Source organism: Phodopus roborovskii, unplaced genomic scaffold (genome assembly GCF_943737965.1).
Source record: "Phodopus roborovskii unplaced genomic scaffold, PHOROB, whole genome shotgun sequence".
In the NCBI taxonomy this organism is placed as follows: Eukaryota; Metazoa; Chordata; class Mammalia; order Rodentia; family Cricetidae; genus Phodopus; species Phodopus roborovskii.
The window spans coordinates 47,815,986-47,841,715 of NW_026126480.1; the positions used below are offsets into that span (position 1 = coordinate 47,815,986).

General features: G+C 46.0%; 1 protein-coding gene across 1 annotated transcript; it reads right to left on the minus strand.

Moving 5' to 3' along the window:
* Window positions 1-6,857: 6,857 nt before the first annotated feature.
* On the minus strand, window positions 6,858-17,228 carry Caly (calcyon neuron specific vesicular protein). The gene is made up of 5 exons (XM_051193297.1): window positions 17,148-17,228; window positions 10,133-10,292; window positions 8,677-8,790; window positions 7,695-7,808; window positions 6,858-7,197 (listed from the first exon to the last, which is right to left on the minus strand). Exons 2-5 carry the CDS (start codon window positions 10,265-10,267, stop codon window positions 6,880-6,882), a joined length of 681 nt encoding a protein of 226 aa, XP_051049254.1. The 5' UTR covers window positions 10,268-10,292; window positions 17,148-17,228; the 3' UTR covers window positions 6,858-6,879.
* Window positions 17,229-25,730: the final 8,502 nt, after the last annotated feature.

The following is a 25,730-nucleotide window of genomic DNA, read 5'->3' on the forward strand; positions in this document are numbered from 1 at the left end:
CCAAGGGGACTGAGACTGGCTTTGTGAGTAAGACCTTCTCCTTCAGTAGTGTCCCAGCATCCTAATCTCTGCATCTCTTCAGAGCCTCACAGGACAGGCAGTCCATTACTCTCTAGTCTAGCTAATGCCCTGCAAGTCTCCTGCACTTTAGCATCCAAGGGTGGTCCACTTTGCTTCCTTGCAAGATGGTACATGTCCTCAGCAGCCCAAACACATCTGTGCCTCTGATCTTTATTGACAGGGACATCTGGCCTTGTGGAAGGTGACATATACAGCACCCTGGCTGTCCAGGCTCCTGGGAGGATGTTTTAGAATCCCAGTGTTCAGAAGTACCCTGTACTCTGAGTGAGCCCCTGCCTCCAATCTTAGGAGTATACTTATTGTTTCTCCTTGCTGTTCCTTTCCTTAGTTGAGGAGCTTTGGGAACACTGAGCGTGGCAGATCTCTGCAGTCGCTGCCAGTTCTCTGCCCTTAACAATGGTCTTGTGAAGTGACATCCTGTGCTGGCTTTGAAGATTTCCCAGGAAGAAAATGCAGAAACTGATCCTCAAAGGGTCCAGCAGGGAAGGTGTGTGTGTGTGTGTGTGTGTGTGTGTGTGTGTGTGTGTGTGTGTCCTGCATCTTCCCATTGAGACCATGAGCAAGCTCTCCATGTATATAGCTGCATTTGAAGGAGAGTGGGCAGGCTGTAAGTGGCCAGGTAAATTCTCCACCTGTCTTGACTCAAAATACCTCTTCCAGACTCAGAGCTGCCCAGTAAGGCCCATGCTTCTCTTCAACCCTGTGACTGATGAGATGGTGACTGAAAGGCAGTAAAGGGGTCACAGGAGCAGTCCCTTGCTCTGGCCCTGCCTTTTGTTGATTTCCATGTGTCCTAGGCTTGCCTTTGGTTAAAGATACAAGTGAGATCAGAATGGTGAGCACCAACCTCTCTCTTCTGCTTAAACCTGTGTTCCTATTGTGAGTTGATTCCTGGACTCTGCCATAGGCTCTAGCCTTGTGCATTGTAACCCCTATACATTGAGAGTCTGCATAGAGCTGGCCACAGCCATCCATTCTTTGAAGACATGAGGGGGTTTGAGGGAGGCTTGGGTTTGTTCTCAGCTGAGTACTCCCACTAGGTCAGACAGGTCAGACTTCCTTAGGCAGAAGCAAGCCTGTGTCCTTTCCAGTGTCACTTCTCAACTCTCATAGTCCTTCAATTGAGACCTCAGCTGAGTTTCGTCACTTCTTGGAGGCCTGACTGCAGTGCCACCTCCTGGACGTAGATGAAATTGCACTACTACCTCAGTGGGATGCTTGTGCCAGTACTATCTATGGAATATGCCTGAACGCTGGTGTGTGTGTGTGTGTGTGTGTGTGTGTGTGTGTGTGTGTGTGTGTGTGTGTGTGTGTGTGTGTGTGTGTATGTGTTTACAACCTGGAGCCTCACACAAGAGAGTACTCTACCACTGAGCTACACCCTCCCGTTGAATTATGTCGTTTCAGGGTGCAGGCAACATAGTATCCATCTAATGACTTCTGCTGGAGTCATTAGAGATATACTCGACTCCCCTCCTAACCCCTATGAGGTAGGACTTTTTTTTTTAAATCATTGCATTTATTTTATGTGTATGTATGTTTTATCTGCATCTATGTGTATGCCTGATGCCCACATAGGCCAGATGAGGAAATGAGATCCCCTGGGACTGGAGCCACAGAGGGTTGTGAACTACCATTTAGGTGCTGAGACTTGAACTCTGATCTTCTGGAAGAGTAGCAGCCTGAGCTCTTAACCACTGAACTCTCTCTAGCACCTTCAAAGAAGGAACTTTGATGTCAGTGGTAGACCTGGAGGCCTCTTCTCTGGGCCTACCATTTTACAAAACATCTTCAAGAACAGCTGAAGGGTGACTTCCAAAGAGAAGCAAACGTTGTTGGTTTGTGACACTGGCCATGGAACCCAGAGCCTCTACTGCTAGGCAGGACCCCTAGCTGCAGTGAAATGTTGTGATTCTACTGGAGCTTGTAAGGGGGCTCAATGCCCCCATCAGCATCCTGGGGTTAAGACTACATGGGAAGACACTGAACAAGGGTGTGAGGAGCAGAAGGAGAGGGAGACTCTGCATTAGGCAACAGCTGTGGCCTGGCATGTTCTTGTGGGTAAGTGGAGCTCCTGTAACTTAAGAGCTGAGACTGACTGAGGTCAGCATGGCCAGGAGCTGATAATGGGCACTGATGCTCCCCATAGGCCAGGGCTTTTCTCTGGGCTCTGAGATGTCTAAAGCAAGTCCTACATCCAAATACCCACCCAGAGGGACCTCCAAGGAGCTATGAGGTATCTTCCAACTTCACAGACTTCTAGGGCATATTAGACTCCACTGGGCTCCACCTGGTCATCAGGCCTGCCTCCCTCTCCAGTTGTCAGAGCTGTGGCAAGGACCTAAGAGGCCACATACTTGAATGTTGGGCCCGCCACAGAGCTGGCCTTACATCTCCACCAGGGCCAGACCCAGGGACAGCAGAACAGGCACCCAGGATACTGAGGGGTAGGTCCCATACTGTGTGGGCAGCCCCTGCCATGGCCACAGTTCCACTTCAGAGCACAGATAGGCCAGAGTACAGGAGTTCCATGGCCTTCTAGAACTCTGATTCTGAGGCTCAGCACCAGGATATGTGGGGCCTGAAGGAAGAGGTTTGGCTGCCTTTGTACTGCATACACAGGCATACTCTAACACGCCTAGGGAAGTACACAGCTGCATGCACATACACATATGTGCACACAGACAAACATGCTCACACATGCCTCTGCAACTCCTCCGGGAAGTCAGGGACTACAATAGCATTCCTGTCCCTGCAGCCAAAGCCTGGTAGCCAGGAGACAGTGCAGATAGAGAAAAAGAACACAACAAAGATCTGTCACTTCAAAGGATCAAGACTTTTTAAGTCATGAAATAACACATTTGTATACACAATAAAAGGGAAACATGTAAAATGATCCATTTTATGCTGCCATTGATCTTTCATGGGTTGTGAGCAGGTACTACCCCTTTCTGTTGGTGACAAGGACAGCAGTGTGCCCTGTCTCTGCATCCCAGATTCCTGCCTGGCTCTTCCTCTACTCTAACTAGCACTTTCTCTCATGGTTGTGTGTTGCCAGTTTGTATCTCCAGAACCTTGGATTCATGGATCCATCTTACAGCCCTGGACTATACAGCCGAGAAGGACTGCAGACAGTTTCATCCTCTAACCAATTAGGTGACAGGGGATATAAAGTATGTACCCTTAGTGGGCAGAGCCTAAGTGACATTAAGGACTCAACAGAATTGTTCTTTGACAAGTGACTAACGACTCACAGGCCTGGTGCCCGCTTCTGCAGCCAACAGTTTACAAAGAAATGAGGTCTCCAGGTCAGGCTCTGAGGGACCATACAGCTCCTATATATATAATAGCATAGCTGGCCAAGTCTGTCCCTGTCTATCTGATCCCCAACTGATGCCAGTTAGTGAGACCCACATCACTGGCCTGGGAGACCCTCCTGGTCCAGCCATATGGTTCTGTGGCATGTTTTGAGTAAAGCCAAGATTATGGCATCAGACCTGCTCTCACCATTCAGGAAGCCCCTTGTATATCTCCAGGACAGCTGCCCTTCTCTGTTCCTCTCCAAAGGTTCCTATCTCAGGTGAACAAGGACTCAAGGAGACTGGAGGAGACAGGGGCAGGGCATTGGTCACAGGGTTCCTGGGAGAAGAGTATGTCCCAACTTTAACTTTAAAAAAAGTACTTACTTTATGTGGATACATGTTCTGCCTACATGTATAGATATCTGCACAATGTATGTGCCTGGTGCCTGTGGAGGCCAGAAGAGGGCAACAGATCCCTTGGAACTGGAGTTACAGATGTTTGTGAGAAAACATGTGGGTGCTAGGAATTAAACCTGGATCTTATAGAAGAACAGCCAGTGCTCTTAACCATTAAGCCATTTTTCCAGACCACAGCTTTGGCTTTTTGTCTCCTTGGAGCCAATCACTATGGGACCATAGGAGTAGTTACAGGGTGGGGCTAATCTAGGATCACAAACATCCTTGTGCATTCAAAGCACCAGGGAAACCAGGAATGTTAAGTATGCGGGATTATTTTTTTAAATGGAATTGGAGGTGGTTAATAGTCTAATGATCTTCATTATCTGTTGGGTCAGGTCATGTCAATCTTCTACAACCAGGACCAGTGGTGGCTAGTAATCTAAATGACCATTACCTGTATAGCCATAGGCTCCCCAGAGCTCCCACAGCCAGGACCAGAGGTGGCTATTAATAACCCAAATGACCTTTGCTCTCTGCTACTGAAACAAGTCTAGATCCTTCTTTAGACCCCTAAGCTAGCACAGGTAGCCCACAGGTAGAACTCATCTTCTTGGAAGAAATGACAGGTACCCTGAGTTGAATTTTGATGTAATCATGCTTCCTTGTGCACCAGGGATTCTATTACACCAGGAAACATTCCCCCCACTCCACTCCTGGAGTTTAGTTGGCAATAAACTCCCTGGCATCAGACTTCCTGAGATTTGATCCAGGCTGATAAAGTCATTTGAACAAGTTTTCATTCTCACCTCTTCGAGGATCACTGCTGGCCTTGACACCTGCAGGGACCCTTCACACAAAGAATCCCATCCAAGTGCCATAGGCAGTTGAAAGTTCACAGTGCAGTTGCTAAAATCAATGAGGCCTTGTGCTGTGACTTGGGAAGGTCATGTCTGGGTCACATTCCCCCTAAAATATCCCATCTGGAGGAAGCTGCCATGCTTCTACTATAGTAGAAGTGTGAGGATACCAAGTTTACAGATGCTACAGGTATGTGAGACTCTGAGTTGTATGTAGCTAGAGGCAAGTATAGGGTCCTGAGCCTGACTCTCATGAAGGAAGTGGTCAACTTCAGGGGCTGCTTGCAGCCTGAGGTTCTACCTGCCCTGGCATTTTGGTTACTCAGATGGGGTCTGTGCCAATGTTAAATATGAGGGCCTGAACTGTTTGCTGGGAGAAGCACGTGAAGCTTTTGAGTGAATGTAGCTCTCAATTAGCCTTGACCAAAATAACTTTCAATTTTTGTCTCATAAGCTTTTCCTTTAAATTCAGTATTCTAGAATGAAGGACAATGGGAACCAACTTTTCCTCGATGGCAAAAGGAGTTACAGATATGGGAAAGGAGACTGGAATAACTCAGAGGTTCTGCATTGAATTGGAGGTGTCATTATGAACGCATGAAGATCTGGGGGGAGACTTTTTTGTGTGTGCATGTGTTTGTGTGCATAGCCCAGAGGTAGAAGTTGGGTATCATCTTCAATTGCCATCCACATACATACAAAGTTAGGATCTTATGCTTGTGTGGCAGTCACTTTAACTAACTGAACTGTCTCTTCAGGCTCAAGGAGATTTTTATGTGTGCATGTGCCTGTGTATGCACAGCAGCAAGGAGACACAGGGTGTGTGTTTCTTCACTGAACTCCTGGAAGCAATAGGCCCAATGCCCAGATCTCCTAGCATCCCAATCTTTGAGGACTCCCAATGTCATGGATGTAGCTCTAACTCTCATCCAAGTCTTTGTGTTCCATATTGGAATAGAAGGGCTCCTCCACAATCCCTGGCCCTGATGTCGGTGTATACCACTACAGGCTAAGAACCCCTTATGCTTTATGCTGATAACACTGGACCTTTTGCTTAGATAGCTTCTCTGGTCTCTGAGCAATCTGAGCTTTGTCATGACCCTCATCCCCCAGTGATCCCCAGGTCTGAGGTCATCTCTCATTAGGTGAGGTATCAAAGCCCAAGGTAAAAGTCATCAGAAAAGACATACTAGGGTAAGTGGCAGAACCAAGAGCTAGTTATGGTGGGGACAAGGGACCCAGGACAGCTCCTCTGGGATCTTTAGACAATTCACCTCCTAACTTTTTTTTTTCTTTCCTGTCTAACTCTTAAAGGGAAATGGCAATACTAGGGAAGGGATGGGGGGGGGGGCTCCAACTCACAGGAGGCCAAGCACACAGTCCCTGCAAGGTTTCACCCCCAACTCAGATCAGTATTCACTCCCTTCTTAAGTCATTCTTGCTGTGGGTGACTTACCAAGGGAAAGACCTCATTGTGGGTGCTACTAAAATCTAGGATCCCCTCCCAGAGAAGCAGGGCAATCCCTTAGCCTGGAGAGGATCCAGAACCAGACCTAGCACCAGGTAGATGATAGCTATGTGCAACAGAATGTAGACCTTGGGGCAGTCAGGGGCCACCCCAATCCCTCTGAATAGCTTATTCCACTGTGGCCAGTGGCCCCTAAGGCTGGGCTGGAGTGGGGGAAGGTCAGGGCCAACTCCTCTTCCTTAGAAGCAGGCACCCCCAGGTGTCCTCCTAGGTTCAGGGGCAAATGAAAATGCTCACACAAGGCTGCGGCCGAAAGACAAACCAAGACCCAGGTAGATGGGAATCTTTACTTACAGAAAAGCAACAGATCCAGAGGCCCACCAGGGGCAGGGGTTGCAGCAGGGTGCTTTAGGGCAGAAGCACAATCACTGGGTGGAGAAGCGTCAGGAAGTGTTCAGGTCAAAGTAGCTGGTGGGGGACGCTGTGAAGACAGAAGGGTCAGGGTGAAAAGGACAGAGGGCTCATGTGTTAGACAGAAAGACAAGCCCTGTGCACAGCCCTAGAGGTAGCTCCAAGAGCGGGTGCACATCTGGGTATGTTTCTGAGCCTGGTGGGAAGTGAGGGATATGGAGGAGGCTACAGGGAGGGGAATGGTGGGAGAGATGGGTATAAAGCAAGCCTGTGACACTGTTGTTAGCTGGTGCCTGTTTAGGAGGGACACACTTACCCCAGTCACTGGGGAGGGGGGCGGTGGGGGAGAGCACGGCGACAGTCACTGGGGAGCCTGGGATGGCACGCCCTCCGCCTTTTGCGGGTCTTCTTTCTCTCTCATGGCTAAAGGCCTCCCCGATGGCTCTGTGCCCGCTGCGGAGGCCGCTTCGGCTGCAGTGGACACCACTGCCGCCGCTGGGGTGGGGCCCTTATGCTCCTCCTTGGAGGCCCGGTAGCTGTTCCCCCAGACGGCAGGCATCTCAGTGCTATGCTTGCGGTTCAGCGGGTAGGCACCGATGGCTGCCAGGATGCTGCGGTGGCGCTCGGGGTCCATCTCCGTGTAGTACATCTCCAGGGTCAGCGGGGTGCAGGTCTTGTGCTGCACCAGAGGCATATTCCGGACCAGCAGGGGACCAGGGATCACAGTGAAAGAAGAGGAGGAGAAAGGGTCGTAATTAAAAACCACAAAGGCGGCTTTGACTTCGGGTCAGAGGGTCAGAGGGTCAGAACCTGAGGCTCCTTGGTAAAGGGGGTGGAGGGGGTGGGTCCTCTGCCTGTGAGGAGTCTCTTAGAACCATGCTGTGTGGGAAAGGCAGGCAGAAAGTACAGACTGCTGGGGCGCGGGGAAGCGGGGGGGGGGGGGGGGGGCGGAGGGCGCATGCTTGTATTCCTGGCACTGGGAAGACTGAGGTAGGAGGACTGATGTGAGTTGGAGGCTAGTATGGGCTACATAATGAATTCCAGAACAGCCCAAGCTAAAAATCTCTCCCGGTTTAAAAAAAAAAAAAAAAAAAAAAGCAGCCAAACTTCAGTGCCTCTGTGAACTTCATCCCAGAGACTAGAGAATTGAGGAGAAAAGAGGTCTCTCAGGCTTACCCGAAGCAGGAAGCCATCTGGACAGGAGAACTGGTCATACCAAATGGCCTTGTACATGATTAGCACACAGCCCATGAGTGCCATGGCAAAGGCGATCATCCTTGCAGTGGGCAGCTGGCAGAGGGAAAGGAGCAGAACTTAGTGCAGGTGAGCTATGGAGGGGTCAGCCTCCCCAAGGGGATAGCCCTTAGAACTGGGGCTGCACACAATACCACTGCTCCTACATCTGTCTCCTTCCTTGAGGTCAGCTCCAGGACCAAGGGTCCAGGAACTATTTTTATGTGGGCCCAACTTTGCTGAAATTCTGGAAACATCCATGTTCAGGTAAACTGCTTTGGCCAGTTAAGTTGCATGCAGCCAATTGACCCAAAAGGTACTATTAGGAACTGGTTTGCCCTACCCATGCGGCCTACAGAAATACTGGATGCAGGAAGCTGTGTGTGTGTGTGTGTGTGTGTGTGTGTGTGTGTGTGTGACATCTAGTGAAGCAGGTACATTAGTACTGCCCTGAGTGGATCCAAGAAAAGAGCAGCAAGGCCTCAGCACCTTTAATAGGCACTTCCCCTGAAGAATCTATGGGAAAGGGCAGGTGTTGCTTCTGAAAATGGAAAAGCATTAGAAATAGTCAGCTAAAAGTGACTATTAAAACCATCACTGATGCAGTTAAAAGAAGACAAAAGAGGAGACATTTACCAGATAAAAGGCAAAGCTCTTATCTGTTCCACAGAAAGCCTGCCAGGAGGTAGACAATGATGGACTGGGAAACAGGTACTTCTCATGGGAAGAGTCTCCCAGGAGCTCAGAAGAAGGCTGGGTAAGGATGGACAGCTAGCGGCCAGCCAGTACTAGAGGTGACATCTTAGTAGGATCCCTTTTGTCCCTAAAATATGCAAGTGGGACTCAACCAAGTGAACAAGGTCTCAATTGCTTGTCTAGCCTTTCCCCTGCTCTAACTTACCTCAGTGAGGGGTGATATACTTACTCTGCGTCCTTCCTCTGGGTGGCTGCAGGCCAACTTTTGACCCTCCAAATCTGAAAACTTCTTTGGCTGGTCTGAGGAGGTAAGCTGATATTCTGTTTGTGTTTTGATGACCACCTAAAGGAAGAGATGGCCATGGCATTGCTAGACAGCTGGCAGGGACCCAGGAGAGCCCTGAACAGAAGGGTTTGGGAACTGGGGTAACAATGCTGACCATCGTCTATACTGTTCCGTGGCCAGTAGAGTTGTAACATCTCAAAGCTGAAGTCAAAGAAAGGTAGACACCGATAGGAATCACAGCTATTTAAGGCCTAGCTGGGCCATGGATGGAATTCCTCATTCTATAGCTGCCATCCATTCAGAGTGCTGGTCCTTTGATGTGAACTTCCTTGTCTACTACTCCATAATCTGGATCCTCTTCTTTAGAAGGTCTGACCCAACTTCTCTGACAGCTGCTAGAGTCTTGAGCCTCCAACCACATGGGGCTCAGACATGGGCAATTCTAAGATGTTTGTATTTTTGAGGGGTGAAGGATAGATCTACCTGTTATAGTAAATGCAGCCGAAGCCCATCCAGGTCACTGGAGAGCTTCCCTGGGCTCCTGAAGGGTCAGGTTAGGCCAGCCTTTTATTACCCTTTTGCTTCTTACTGAATTCTGCTTAAGGTCACTTATCTCCCTCAGTCACCTGTTTTAAGAAGCCCTATTTTGTGCCCTAACCAAGGTCTCTGCCCAGAAAAGAAAGAATGGTGTCCTAGTTAGGGTTACTATTGCTATGATGAAACACCATGACCAAAAACAAGATAAGGAGGAAAGAGTTTATTTGGATTACACTTCCACATCATTGTCCATCATTGGGGAAGTCAGGACAGGAACTCAAATAGGGCTGGAACCTAGAGGCAAGGACTGATGCAGAGGTCATGGAGGGGTGATGCTTACTGGTTCGCTCCTAATGGCTTGCTCATCATGCTTTCTTATAGAACCCAGGACCACCAATTCAGGGATGGCACCACCCACAATGGGCTTAGCCTACCCCATCAGTCACTAATAAAGAAAAGGCTCTGTAGGCTTGCCTATAGCCAGATCTTATGGAGGCCTTTTCTCAATTGTGGTTCCCTCTTCTCAGATGACTATAGCTGGTGTCAAGTTGACATAAAACTAGCCAGCACAGGTGGTAACTACAACTTGCTAGTCCCAGTTAGATTACATCCTAGAGTGCTTAAATTCTTAAGAATCATCCAGTGGTCAATTTACCCTTATTCAGATGGGGTGGGGGCTCTGGATGTGAGAGAGCTAACCAAGAGGCCACACTTGCCTGTGGTCAGTTTGGATTTCTGCTCAGCCCGGCCTATCCTCAGTGCCCTTTTGGAGGAGGCAACATCTACATAAACCTCACCCAGATCTCCTTGTCCCTGGGCAAACAGAGAAAGCCTACTGCACTGTCTGTCTCAGGCTACTCACCTGGTCAGAGAATGATGGCTGAAGCTGGCTGACATCCAGGGGGCTGATAAGAGGAACACTGTCCATGGCAGCCCCATCCTGGCCTCCTGTTTCCTTGCCTGGCTTCCCAGAGAAGCTGCAACCCAGCTTCACCATGGTGGATAGCAGTCCTTGTCCCAGCCTAGAAACAGAGTTAGAGTCACCACTTATAAGTCATCCTATGGACAGCCATATATAGCTAGAGTAATGACCAGAACGGTTCCAACACTCCTCATACAAAATCAAGGGATGTGCTTAGCAGGTCCAGCTCAAGGTTTCACACTTCTTCCTGATCTCTCAGCAGTGCAGAATGGTGACTCTGGCTAAAGAATATCTCAGAATGGAACCGAGGCATCTCTTCTGGCCAGCCTGCTCTGGTATGTGCGTTAAGGAAACATATTTCACTGGGAGGAAAAGATTCAGGGAGCAGTTGGTAGAGCTGGACTGCCAGACTCAGCAGGAGGCCCAGATCAAAGTGAATTTGTTTACTGTTGATACCTTAAAAAATAAACAAAACACAACAAAACTGTCTATCTGATGCAATATGGGTTAGGTCCATATTAATTACCATTGGTTATCTATGTAAATTCAAAGGAAGGTGACCAAAGTACATAGTATGATGGCACAGGAAGACCAAGTCTTTGGAGAGCTGAGAACCCATCCAGCCAGTCAGACATTGTAGTTTGGAGGAGGGTTCAGGTTCCATCGACTCTGGATAACTCAAGTATGAACATGTGCAAGGCTGGAGAGATGGCTCCGCAATTAAGAGTGTGTGTTGCTTTTGTGGAGGACCTAGGTTATGTTTGCAGCATCCATATAAAATACCTACACAACCTCCTGTAACACTGGTTTCAGGGGATCTGCTGCCCTCTTCTGGCCTCCACAGGTTTCTGCAGGCATGTGGTTCAGATCTGGTTCAGATCCCTAGCACCTACATAGAGGCAGGGCTGGTGGCTTGCTTCTACTACAGGGCTGGGAGAAAATGGACAGAGACATGTGGAATTTGGTGGTTCAACAGCCAGCTTGCCAGCATAGTGAAATAGAGAGCTTAAAATTCAGTGAGAGATTCTGTCTCAGAAAGTAAGGTGGAGAGTCACAGAGGAAAACACCCAAAGTGACCTACATACACACAGGTGAGTGTATCATAGCACATAGGCACATGTGCACACATACACATGCACTACACACCACACACACATACACCATACACACCACACACACACCATACACACCACACACACACATACACCATACACCACACACACAACACACACAACCATATAACACACACACACACGCATACATACACACACACTATGAACACATACATCACACACATGACATACACACTCACACATACACACACACACACACACACACACAAACACACACACACACTGGAGCTGGAGAGATGGTTCAGCAATTAAGAGCTCTTGTAGTTCTTGTAGAAGACCTGGGTTTAGTTCCCACCACCAACATGATGGCTCAAAATGGTCTACAAAGCCAGTTCTGGCTGACACCCTCTTCAGACCTCTGCAGGTACCAGACACACAACTGGTGTACATAATACATGTAGGCAAACCATACAATCTGACACACAAAATAAAACAAATCTAAATTAAACAAAATAAGAAGGAATTGGAGAGATGGCTCAGCAGTTAAATGCACTTGCTGCTTTTACAGAGGTCCTAGGTTCAGTTCCTATCACCCACATAGTGACTCACAACCATCCATAATTCCAGTTTGAGAGGATCTGATGTCCTCTTCTGACCTCCATAAGTACGAGGCACACACATGGTACTCAGACATACATGCTGGCAAACTGCCTATACAAATAAAAGATTTTAAAAATAAGAAAAGCTAGCCAGGTGGTGGTGGTGCATGCCTTTAATTCCAGAACTTGGGAGGCAGAGGCAGGCAGAACTCTATGAATTTGAGGCCAATCTGGTCTACAGAGTGAGTTCCAGTACAGCCAAAGCTACACAGAGAAACCCTGTTGAAGGAGTTAAACTCTCCCACTTTTTACAACTGAATTCTAGTTTCAGTTCTCTGAGCAGGGTACACAGATGTCTTTTAAACAAAGAGCTGTTTATCCACTGTACCCTTGCATTCAGGATCAAGGGAGAAAACAGAGGACCTAAGTCAGTCTCTCAGTATCTCAAAGGAAAACCCAGCAGCCTCCTTCTGAGTCACACCCAAGCTTATGGAGATGGATCCAAAAATGATAAAACTAAACCTCAGCCAATTAGAAATATATGAATGTAACTGCTGCTTGCTTAACCAGTAAGTTTGGGATGACCTAATTGTCCCTGAAACTCATTTGTATTTTGTTTTGTCTTTTGAGACAGGGTCTCATAAGACAGGCTGGCCTTGAATTCCTGATCCTCCAAGTCTCAGATTCTTGAGTCTGAGACTACAAATGTTCATCATCACACATGGCTTGAATTTGGGTCTTCTGTTTTGGAGACAATGGGGATGTAGATGGCCTTGGCTACTGTAGTAGTTTGCTTAAGAATGACCTGCATAGGCTCATATGTTTGTATGCTTAATTACTAGGGAACATCACTGTTTAAAAGGACTAGAAGGATTAGGAGGTGTGGCCTTGTTGGAGAAAGTGTGTCACTGGGGGTGAGCTTTGAGGTTTCAAAAGCCCAAGCCGGGCCCTGTGTCTCTTTCTCTGTCTGTGGATCAGGATGTAGTCCTCAGCTACTTCTTCAGTACCATGCCTACCATGCCTGCAGCCATGCTCCCCTTCATGATGAGAAAAACTAAACCTCTAAAACTGTAATGAGCAAGACTTCAAACTCCTTTTATAAGAGTTGCCCTAGTCATGGTGTCTCTTCACAGCACTAGAACAGTGACTAACACAGCTGATGAAGGTCTAGATGCTGTGTTCCTGAGTGCTCAGCCAGCAGTTTCACTAGGCAAAGAAACCAGGCCAGAGGTTCAGAGACTAATAAAGATTATTCATGGATTTAATAGCTTTTGTATTTAAATGCAAAACCAAATTCTCCACATATAAAGTATAAATGTTGAAGAAGTCCAGGGTCAGTTAGATGGCTTGGTGGGTAAAGGTACTTGTTGCCAAGCCTGAAAACCTGAGTTCAATCCCTGGGACTAGCATGATGGATGGAGAAAATTGCCTCATGCAGTTGTGCAGTTGTGCTCAGACCTCCATGTGTGTATTTAACATAAGGGTACTAATTCATACACAATGAGTAGTGCAACAAAAAATGGAAGGGTTCAGTAGTTAAGAACACTGACTATTCTTCCACAGGACCTCTATTCAATTCCTAGCACTCACATAGCAGCTCATAGCTATCCCAAATCCAGGGCATCCAATCACCTCTTCTGAACTCCAAGGACACCAGAAATACATGTGGTGCACACACAAACGTACATGTAAAACACTCTCTCTCTCTCTCTCTCTCACACACACACACAAATTTAAAAATGAAAAAGTGGAGTTCACAGAAAGCAGATGTGTTTATGTCAGTGGCAAAAATATTTTTAAGAAAAAAGTGTTAAATTTTTAAAGTTATTTTTAATTATGTATGTAATTTATTTTATTATGTTTTGCCTGGGTGTATGTCTTTGTCCACTTGCAGAGGTCAGACGGCACCACATTCCCTCGGAACTGGAGTTTTATGTGTGTCTAGTCATGCAGTTATCCTCAGAAGCCAAAGGTATCAGAGCCTTTGGAATACAACTTAGGTCCTCTCTGCTCTCAATCACTGAACCATCTCTTCAACCCCAGGTGTTTTTTTTGTTTGTTTGTTTGTTTTGTTTTTTAAATAAAGTTTGGTTTCACCATATAGCCCTCCATAGTTCAAGGCTGTCTTTGAATTTAAGATTATTCTGCCTCAGTTTCCCCAGGTGTGAGACAACTAAGATTCTATTTAAATTTCCATATGGAAGACCATGAAAAATTCACAGAAGAGAGTAACATCCAGATCTTCCATCAGGTAAAGAAAGCTTTATAGTACAGATTTTGGAGATCTCTATGTTTCTGATTGTATTTGTAGAATCAGCAATTCCAATCAAAATTTCAACAAATTTTGTTTATGAACTCAAAACATCAAAATTTTATGTACAAGGTAGAAAGACAGGAACACACAAGACGTCTTGAAAAAGGAAGTCTATCTGCTGGGTGTCTGCCTTGGACACAGCAGTGCATACTGGTGATGTTGATGTTTTGTGGAGAGAAACTCATTTGACACGTTCTGTATATTCAGACCTAGTTAATAGCAGAGAAGCTGCCTGCATTTAATTAAAGTCCACTTGGAGTGAAGCAGATCCTGTTACTACATGCATATTTGAACACACACACACACACACACACACACACAGCGCACACATGAACACTAGAACTTGTTCTAGGTGCATGAACAATGAAACCCAGGACAACAAAACTCATCAGAGACAATGCAGGAGAATATTTCTAATCTCAGGATGAGAGAGATTTTACCAGCAATACTCAGATTTCACCAGATTTCCTTTCATTGAAGAAAATCTCAATAAAACTGCCTTCCATGCTGAAATTAAAAACCTTGCCTATCAAGACAAGGCTTTCAAAGAGGAGAAACAGAAACCCTAACTGGGAGATATTTGCAACACACAAGTGATAACAGTTGTTGTGGATTAATAGAAAGGCCTTCTGCAGATGGAGGCAGGCTGTAGTGACAGCGGCTTTCCAAAGACTGCTCAGGACAGCAGAGACTGGAAGGAGCCAAAGAAGACACTTTCCTTGAAGCTTTGACATAAAGAAGCATGTCTTTGCTGAGATCCGGTTTTGGACTTCCTGCCTTCAGGATGGTAAAAGTTGTGGTTATTTTGGACAGCCACCATCAGAAGGCCAGCTGCCCTCCAGACCTGCAGATGATCCTTAGTTCTCCCTCTCTAGTACCTGGGCCACACAGAAGTGACAACACTGTGTTGAGGAACACAGAGGAGATGGTGTTTCAAAGCTGTCCAGTGTTAGGAACAGCTGGATGCAGAGAGAAGATAGAGAAGGAAGACTGGGTAGGGGATGAGGGATGTGTGACTACGAGGAGGGAAGGAAGCAGCATCTACACTCCCTTCCCCATCTCAGACAGGCCGTCTAAGACCCTGGTCCCTTCGATGTGTGTTATGGCTGTGACCTTCGGATTGTCCCAGCCTTTACAGAGATCCAGCAGTTGTCAACAAAGAATCTCTTTTAGGGCGTGGATCTGGCCCTAGGGAGGGAGCTGGCTCTACTTTGGCCCTGAGCACGTGGGCAATTGGATGGCCTGGGGGCAACCCGCTGGGCATTGTGATAGAAATGGAGCGGAAATTATTGTAAAGACTATAAACGGCTGGCCAGGTGAAAAGTGGAGGCAAAAGAGCCAGGAAAATGGGAACCGATAGAAGATGGCGTCTTCCCCAAACATACAAGTCTCTACTACCGTCAGCAAAAAGACCCTCCCTTCCTACGGCTCCGCCTTCGGTTGCCACGGTGACATAGCTGAGGGCTACTTACGTCACCGCGTGTTCCCTTGGTAACGGAGGCAGCCCCGCCCCCATCCCCAGCTCCAAGTCAAGTTTCTAATCTCCAGGCAGAACATCGCAAATGAAGGGCTATGTGTGGAAAACTCTGCTCTTAGCACACCAGAAGAGTCCATCCTGGATCTTGGGGGCCCCTCTGGAAAGATGGCAGGGATCATAAAGCTTTAGAATCGGAAAGGCGCCCCAATACCACCCACGGGTCCTTCCTCCATCCTACTCGAGGGTTTGCTATTCATTCGCAATGCTCTTCGGGGGGCAGGGCGGGGCATCACTGGTCACGATCTGGGAGTTATGTACCGACAAGATGTTGACAGACAAATGATGTGGAGTCTTATTTGAAAGCCCGTTAAAGCTGGGATAGAGATCACAAACTCGCTTTCACACTTTCATGCTGCGTCACATAGAAGTGCTGGTTGGTGCGGACTTAAGCCTACCTCCTACTCCTTCCAACACACCACACACAGCCCTGCCACAACGCCCACCCTGGCCTGTTTGTATCCCAGCCCTGTAGGTGTGGTTTGCCTCTAATTTTAAGGGCCGTTGTTCTGCGGGGGCCCAATCCAAGGGGGACGGGAAGGAGGTGCACGGTGGTTTGAGGCTCCCCACACTCGCCAGCCACCTGTGGCCCAGCATCCAAAGCCGAGCCTAGGCAGGTGGTTTGAGACAAGTGGCTGCCCTACCTCCTACCCTCTTCGAACCTTCATGCAGCAACTCTCAGCATGCCCTCCCATGCGCAGACACATAAACACTCAATGTACTGGTCAATGCCCCTTCTGCTGACTCCTTTCTCCCCATCTGGCTATTTCCCTCTTTTCTTCACCCCACCCCCACAGCAAACAGAACCGTTTGGGAGCTAAGATTTGTGCCCCTGGGCCACCTTGGGGATGTACAGCTCCCACTGGCTCTTCCGGACCTGCAGAGGTGGAGCCAGCCCACTGGGAGGGGGTCTGCAGTCACCATGAACTGGGTGGGCTGAGGTCCAGCTGTCCCATTGCCTCTGCTACCCTTCAATGTCCAGGAAGGGGAATTCCAGCCTCATAAGAGGTTTGTGCAGGGTGAGCAGCCATATTTTTTTCTAATGTCCAGGCTGCCATTACACTATAGGGGTTTCTCAATACACCTCGAGGTCTAGGGACCACCCCACCTCAAGTCAGCAGAGCTTTCCCCAAGTGTCCCGAGAGGTCTAATGACCATCCTCCACCCGCGTCAGCTAGGCCAGCCTGACTTCTAGTGGAGACCACAAGGAGAAGACGGCTATGCTTCACAGCTCTGACAGCCATCAGGTTAGTCAAATTACTCTCAACCCCTACACCCATATCTATGCACACACCCCTCACATGCGCACACTCACACACTCTTGCACCCGCCCCCCATCCTCGCACCTCTCACATCCCTGCATCCTTGCACGCCCACGCACACATTCTGGCCCCCTCGTCCCCATTCCAAAAGGAGAAACGTGGAAATGGCTCACAGGCAGCTCACAGGCAGTTGCTGCTGGACGCAATCGCGGGAGGACGAGGATGCGGTGTGGATGCGGAGGACGCAGCTCCAGACGCTTCGCTTCGCCACCAGGCGGGGCGGGCAAGGGGCTGGAGCCTGAGAACGAGGCTGTGGTTGCCATGGAGATGTAGGCTGGAGGAGGGACCACTGTGGCTCAGGTGGCTTCACACCCCCTCCCACAGCAAACCACCAGCACTGTCTCTAATCACAGTCACACACCTGACATACTAACTTCACACTCCCCTGACATACATTTCACACACCTGATACACACTTCACCCCTCCCCATCTTACATACTGCTAAGAAACACTTCACACACACTTTGCATCCCTGACACTCAGCATGCAAAGTCAGACACCATACCAGCTATCACACTTCATCGATTCACTGCAGGGTGCAGACATCAAAAACCAGAGGAGCCCTGGCCCTTCTTCCAACTGGGATTCCTGGGTTTAAGGAGGAGTCAGATTGTTCCTTCACCATCTTACAATAGAACCTGGGTTCAGGCCTCTTGCCTAGAGGGTACTCCTCTAGGTGTCAGTGTCTGAATTCCTGGGCTGGAAGCTTTCCCAGTACTGGCCTTGTCTATCTTGGTCACTGTTGTCTGTGTGGGTAATGCCAATATACAGAAGGTACTGGACAGATGTTTGGCTGAGTGAATGCCATGCTTCACCCAGGACATCCCTAGTGGACATGCTTCTCCATATCTTACACTCATGAATGATGGTGAACAGTGACATTATCCTATACCCACAGCTGAGGCTTGTGTTGCCTGGAATCTTGTTGCAGTCATGAATCATGTTTTGTCCATGGACAGGTGTCTGCGTTGTTTTTCTTTGTGTCTGTTGCTTGAAATGCAACATTCCTGACCAAGTCTTTGTTAGACATGTGCTTTTATTGCTCTTGGGTAGATGCTGGAAAGTGCAACTTGTGAACCAACAGGGTGGGTGCTGGGAACTGAACTCTGGATCTCTCCAAGAGCATCAAGTGCCACTTCTTCAGGCCCAACACTTTTCAGCTGCATGAAGGAACCCTACTTCTCCATAGCCACCATTTGTAATTGTCTAATAATAGACGTTGGCATCAGACTGCCAGATGGCCATAACAAACTACCATGGGTGGTTAGTCTTACTGTTCTGGGTCCTGGGAATTGAACTCAGGGTCTCTGGAAGAGCAGTCAGTGCTCTTAACCTCAGAGCCATCTTCCCAACTCCTCCTCCTCCTTGAGATAGCCTCTTGTATAGCCTTGGTTGGACTTGAATTCTCTGTGTACTCTAGAATGACAGTGAATACCTGGTCTTTTTGACTCTACTTCTTGAGTGCTGGGTTTACAGATGTACACCACTATAACAATTTATGTGATTCTTAGAACAGGAATCAGGCTCTGGGCATATTTGGCAAGCATTCTACCAACTAAGCTAAGTCCTTGTATTAGTCAATGTTCTTTAAAGAACAGAACTGGTGGAATAAATATACATGTATATATGAGATTTATTAGGTATGTGATCCTGGTGGCCCAACAATGGTTGTCTCACATTGGAGGCTGAAAATCCAGTGATTTTTTTTTAATTCACTAGACTAGGTATCTGAGCAATCTCAAGTTGGTTCTGAAGGCCTGGAGGATTCCCGGACAGCTGCTGATATTCAGTCTACTGGTGGCCATGTCAGAGGCACAGCAGATGACAATTTGATTTCAGAGGATTGGTGCACCAGGAAATAAAACCCTAATGGGTGAATCTCAGGTAGGCCAAGTCCTGAGAGCCTTGGCTCCAGAATGTTTCTTGCTACTGTTGAGTCTTTGCATGTTTGCTGCTTCCATTTTTCTGTTATCTGGTGTGAATGAGCGTGTGGAGATTCCCCACTTCTCTTAATGCTGCATGATTGTTGTTTTGTTTTGTTTTTGAAATAACCTGTTATATGGTATGTACTCATTCATATATAGACTTTAGACATAGAGCAAAGAATTACCAGCCTAAAATCCATACCACCAGAAAAGCTAGGAAATATGGAGGACCCTAAGAGAGACATACATGGTCCCCTGGAGAAGGGGAAAGGGACAAGATCTCCCAAGCAAATTGGGAGCATGAGGGGAGGGGAGAGGGAGTTAGGACGAAGAGGAGAGGAGAGGTGGGCATGAGGGAGCAGGAAGATTGAGTCAGGGAAAGAATAGAGGAGAGCAAGAAAAGAGATACCACAATAGAGGGAGCCATTATAGGTTTTTAGAGAAATCTGGCATTAGGGAAATGTCCAGAGATCTACAAGGATGACTCCAACTAACAATCTAAGCAATAGTGGAAAGGCTACCTTAAATGCCCTTCCTCAATAATGAGATTGATGATTACCTTATATGCCATCCTAGAGCCTTCATCCAGTAGCTGATGGAAGCAGACACAGACACCCACAACTAAACACTGAGTTGAACTCCTGGAATCCAGTTGCAGAAAGGGAGGAGTGATGAGCAAAGGGGTCAAGACCAGGCTGGAGAAAACCACAGCAGCTGCTGACCTGAACAAAGGGGAGCTCATGGACTCCAGTCTGATAGCTGGGAAACCAGCATAGGACGACCTCTGAATGTTAGTGTTAGTTAGGAGAACTGGTCTATAGTGCCTCTGGTGGTGGATCAGTATTAATCCCTAGTCTACGAATGGACTTTGGGAGCCCATCCCACATAGAGTGATACTCTCTCAGCCTAGACACATGGGGGAGGGCCTAGACCCTGCTCCAAATGATATGACAGACTTTGAAGACTCCCCATGGAAGGCCTCACCCTCCCTGGGGAGCAGAAAGGGGATGGGATGGGAGTTGGTGGGGGGGGGAGCAGGGGAGGAAGGAAGGGTGGGAGAACTGGGATTGACATGTAAAACAACCTTGTTTCAAATTTAAATAAAAAATTATTAAAAAGATATCCTGTTCTATAGGATATGAAGACGATTTCCTCCTAAGCTGTACTGTTTAACTGAAGCAATTGTTTTATATCAGAATAGTGCTATTTTAAATAGGGTTTTGATGATTGAGGGTTTTTAATAAATATGGTAAGGGACTATTAAAGAGGTTAATTTAGTGGAAAAATTAATATAGGTAAAGGTAGGATAAAAATGTTGACCCTGCTTCTGATAAAGCAGAAACTGCAGAGGAAAAAAAATAAAATAAGGAAGTGTCACAGAGCTAGAACACATGAGTTTCTATTGAGGAGCCACACAGACTGTGGTTTTGGTTAATGATTAAGGAAACCAAGTAAGTCCCAGTAGTTTAAATTCCTTTAATCTTAATGTTGGGAGATGTGCTCACAGGTTTCAGAGTGCATCATAGCTGAAACAAAGATTTGAAAATAACTTAAGATGTTTTTGTCCAATAGCTTTGAGGTGAAAAATGCAAGAAGATAATCCAAAGTTTCACAAAGGCACACAACTGAGTGAGGGACTCATCAAGGTCAGGGAACAAGAACAAAGCAGCCTAATTATCATTAGCTGATGTGCCTTTCTTGCTAGGATTGGTTAATGACCAAAGGTGATGATTAATTCCTTAAAACCATTTCTACTCTCAGCTTCCTGATATAAAAAAACCTGTTGATGACTGGGTTTGCACCCTGAGGATTTAAAGTAGAGATGACTGATTGCTTTTCATATATAAAGTTTGTGATTCTTCTAAAATTTCTTATAAGATTACATTTTGAGACAAATAATGAAATGATTGGTCCTTTCTTTTAACCACAAAATGCAGGCTGCCAGCAAAGAACTAGTGGAGAAAAATACCTTGCTTGCTCACACTCTGTTAATCTATAACAAGATGCTTGAACGTAAATATATGTGGGTTCATGGGAAAACTTATTTTTCACCTGTAATATGTAAAATGTTTAATCATGTAAAAGATATGGAAAACATGCTTTTTTTTTTTACTAGTTTGTTATAATCATTCACTTGAAAAATAGAATGTAATCACATTGTAAATTTTATATTATCTGAAAGATTTTGCTGGGGTCCATAAGCTGTTAGGAAAAAAATAAAGTGAGTTAGAAGGGACATTTCTGGATAGAAGTAAGGAAGAAAAAACAAAACAAAACAAAAAAAAAAACCCCAAAACCAAAAAACAAACAAACAAACAAACAAACAAAAAAAAAAACAAAGAACTAAGGCAGAAGATGATAGAAAGACCCTGATAGTGTTATTTCCCTCTCTCAAGTCCCAGAGAGTTAAGTTTATCACCGTCCCCTTGCCTGCATCAGAGAATTAAGTTTTACTCCCTCAAATAAAAAAGTCCAGGTCCTCCAACTCCATAGACTACCCCTCAAGTCCTGTACTGCTGGATGCTCGTTCTCGCAGAAGCAGAACCAGTCTATGTTGGAATCCAGAAGTTGGTTCTGATGCCAAAGTAACAGGGTAGATGAACTTGCCAGTGAGAGTGAGGGTAAACAAGCAGAAGTCAAGGTTCTTCCTTCCATGTCCTTTTATCTGGACTGCCACCAAGATTTAGGGTTTTTCTGCTTGTACTCAGCAGCTTGGACTTCAGATGATCCCAGACGCAGTCAAGTTGACAACCAAGATTATTCATCATAATCCTTAACTCTTGTGCTGTCTAAATTTATGTCAACTTGACACAAACTATAGTCATCTGAGAGGAGAGAACCTCGATTGAGGAAATGCTCCCATAAGATCAGGCTGTGGGCCAGCTTTAGTGATTGATGTGGGGAGGGCCCAGCCCATTGTGGGTGGGGACACCCCTGAGCTGGTGTCCTGGGTTCTGTAAGAGAATGGACTGAGCAAGCCATGTGGAGTATGCCAGTAAGCAGTTCCCCTCTGTGGCCTCTGTCTCAGCTCCTGACTTCAGATTCCTGCCCTTTTTGAGTTCCTGTCCTGACTTCCTTCAGTGATGGACTACAATATGGAAGCATAAGCCAGATAAACCCTTTTCTCCCCTTCTTTTTTTTTTTTTTTTCATGGTGTTTTTCATCACAGTAATAGAAACCCTAAGACAGCCCTTAACAGCCTTTTAAGAAGATCCTGTCTACAAATACAGTCACATTCTAAATGATTGTAACTTCAATGTAGAATTTTAGGGGAGACACAATTCAGCTAGGAGCAATATTCCAACAGGCATGCATGGTACACTTGGCAGTTTGCATCCATATTACTCTAATGACTGAAGCTCAGCATATTTTCATGGGGCCATAAGTCATTTGCACGAAGATCAATTCAGATATTTGAAGTATTTTTCAATCAGGCTGTTAGTCTTCTTGTTACTGAGTTTTTAAGAGGTTTTTTTTTGTTGTTGTTGTTGTCGTTGTTGAGATAAAACCTATTTATTGACCACTATTAAGTTATGACAAAATTTAGAAATAATGTTTGCACAAAAACCCCTCCAAATAAATAGGAAGTGGGACTGTAATAGTAATATGTAAATTTGTTACTTTTTTCATGGTATGAGGTTAATAACATTTCCTCAAGTCTGGTGTCAGGGTAGGTTTTGCTCACTGGCAAAACCTTCTGAACCTTCTGAGTGCCTGGTAGCTCCATAGGCTCTGGCCAAAAACCTTTGAGAGTATCAAGGATGGTGTTCTCATGGCACTCCAGAGGGCTGCTGAGCCCCATCCTATAATCTGACATTTCTCTCTTGCCGGGCAGTTCCCGAATAACCACTCAGAGGCTTAATATTAATTACAAACGGTTTGGCCTATTACTCAGTCTTATTATTAACTAGCTCTTACAACTAAATTAACACATTTCTATTAGTCTATATTTTACCACGAGGCTTGTTACCTCACATCTTGCTTCCCCAGTGGCTGCTGGTGTCTCTCTGACTCTGCCCTTCTTCTCCTTATATCTCTGCTTGGATATCCCACCTGTGATAGGGGATGTTCTTCTGTGTATGTTTCTCTTATTGGTTGATGAATGAAACACTGATTGGTCAGTAGCCAGTCAGGAAGTATAGGTGGGCTACCAGATGAGGAGAAGGCGGAGAGAGGCCTCAAATGAGATACCAAGCTGCTGAAGGAGTAACATTCTGGATTATGGGTAAGCCACAGCCTCGTGGCAATACATAGAGTAATAGAAATGGGTTAATAATTAAGACAGAGCTAGCCAATAAGGAGCCTAAGCCATTGGCCAACAGTTTAATAATTATTATGTTTCTGTGTGCTTATTTGGGGCTAAAGGGTGGAAGGACCTGATGGAACAGAACTTCTATCTACACACCTGGCTCTATTCTGCCTGGCTATTGGCCAAATCATCTTCCTTATTAACCAATGGTAATAAAACATGTTCACAGTGTACAGAAAGGCATTCCACATCACCATCTATTTAGCTGTGAAAGGATTGTCCAGCCCCTTGTTCACAAGGAAGTCTGTGGAGTGATCACAAGAGGACCAGTCCAGAACATCTCTGTTGACTGTGTATCTTAGTATCCTTCCATTCAGAGGCACCAGTGGCCTAAAAGCTACCTTCTCTCATAGAGAAAATAGCACAGCTTTTGCCCAACCTGTCTTCTCAAAAGACAAGGAGTTAAACAGACTTCATGGTAGGAAGATGGAGAGGGGCCATACCTGGCTGCTTCTTCACCCTCCTGACCTGAGACAAAAGCCTTTCAGTTTAAAGCTTGTAGGTTGTTTCCCTCTTCAACAGTGGTCTGACTCAACAAGTTCAAGGCCCTGGGGCATGTCTGTATAACAGTTATGGACCAATCAACTACTCTATCTTTCTTCAAACTTGCCGACCCTAATTTAGGGGAGTAAACTCTTCATAGACTTTAAAAATCCCAGCTCTAGAGAAGAGACTGCGTTTTTGGCTCCCCAAGTCCCACCTCTGCTTTGCAGAGGGTCTTGTTTTCTGTGTGTCTGCTGCATGTGTGTCTCCTCACCCCCAATAAACACCTTTCTTCAGCTGATGATTCTGTCTGTTGCTATCTGATGCTTGAGAGGTCTCAGCTGCTCAAGATTTTTCCTTCCTTTTAACTTTCTTTTATTTTCTTTTGTTTTTCACAACAGGATTTCTCTGTGTGTAGCTCTGACTGTCCTGGAACTTGCTCTGTAGACTAGGCTGGCCTCTAACTCAGAGATCTGCCTGAATCTACTTCCCAAGTGCTGGGATTAAAGGAGTATTCCATCACACCCAGTTGCCTTTTAACTCTTTAACTGGCAGAGACGACCCCTAGACCTATCAACAGTGACAGTTCAGTGCAAGGGTCTTCCTGCTCTCATTCTTTACTACTTCAGCCGTGAAATTAGCAGTTGCCCTTTGACCAGGCTCTTGTGCTTCAACCTTCTGTCCTGGTAAGGGCTTCCTGATTATCAAATGTTGATGGATTATTAATATTGTTAATTATTAATTATTAAGAGCAATTATTAATGTTGAAACAAAGGTGACTCTTCCCCCCAGCAGCTGTACTAATTTTATTTCTGTTTTGTTCTCTTCCAGCTCTCTCCTGGCATCTTGACAGGGAACTCAAGCTTCTGGATTTTCTTTTCATTTCAGGAGTCAGGAGGTCATCAAAAGCCTTGTCTCTCTCTTCCCTTTATGAATAGACATGCTGTGCTTGCACAACAATTTTGACCCCTCCCAAAGTTACATTATTAAGAGACTAAGATATCTTGGAGTATAATTGTATCTCCCTTTTGCTTATGTAAACCAGGCTAGTTTTAAGCTTGTTATTCTCTGGGCCTAGCCTCCTGAGTGTTGAGATTACAAGTATTCTCCATCATGCCCAGCACCTTTTTTCCTTCCTTCCTTCCTTCCTTCCTTCCTTCCTTCCTTCCTTCCTTCCTTTCTTCCTTCCTTTATATGTACTTGAAATTTTCTTTGGCCAGCTCCCAAATCAAGACAAGCTTAGGCTTGTCCCTCTAGCTCTTTTAACTTAATTTAACCTGTTTCTATTCATCTACATTTTGACTCGAGGCTTTTTACCTTTCAGTCTTTATGTCCTAATTTCCTGCTTCCTCCAGGTCTGTCTGTCTGTCTGGCCTCTGGTGTTTCCCTGTCATTTCCTTTTCTTTCTTCTTTTTCAAGCTTAAATTCCTCCTCCTACTTACTCTCCCTGCCCAGAAGTTCCACCTACACCATCTCCCTTGCTATTGGCCATTCAGCTTTTTATTAAACCAAGCAGGTGCCTTAGGCAGGCAAAGTAAAACAGCAGGACATCTTTACATAGTTAAACAAATATTCTACAACATTTATTTATTTATTTATTTATTTATTTATTTCTGTGTAGCCCCAGCTATCCTGGAACTTGCTATGTAGTATTAATCCTACCAATCAAAAATAAGACCACTACCATAGTTTAAAGCCATATTTGAAGCAAGTTTTAATTGAGTACTGGCCAGGTGGATGGGCTCTGACCAGCTCCAAATACAGGTTTCTGGAAAATGTCCCCAAATAAAGTTTTGCAGCAGCTTAAGTATTTCTAATCAGGTCCAATCAATGGTAAGCATACTTTCTAATGTACCTCTAGCTTACATCCAATCAGAGACAAGAGTACATCCTGACATATTTCCTGCCTGTGAATCTCCCACCCACATGTGATCAAGCACATCCAGCATAGATGGGTCAAACAAACTTACTTAGGGGA

Coding starts and splice junctions, on each gene's coding strand:
- Caly (XM_051193297.1), bottom strand. CDS start 10,267: ATGGTGAAGCTGGGTTGCAGCTTCTCTGGGAAGCCAGGCAAGGAAACA. Junction 8,791..10,132: donor AGCCATCATTCTCTGACCAG/GTGAGTAGCCTG, acceptor CTCTTCCTTTAG/GTGGTCATCAAAACACAAAC. Junction 7,809..8,676: donor ACCCAGAGGAAGGACGCAGA/GTAAGTATATCA, acceptor TCCCTCTGCCAG/CTGCCCACTGCAAGGATGAT.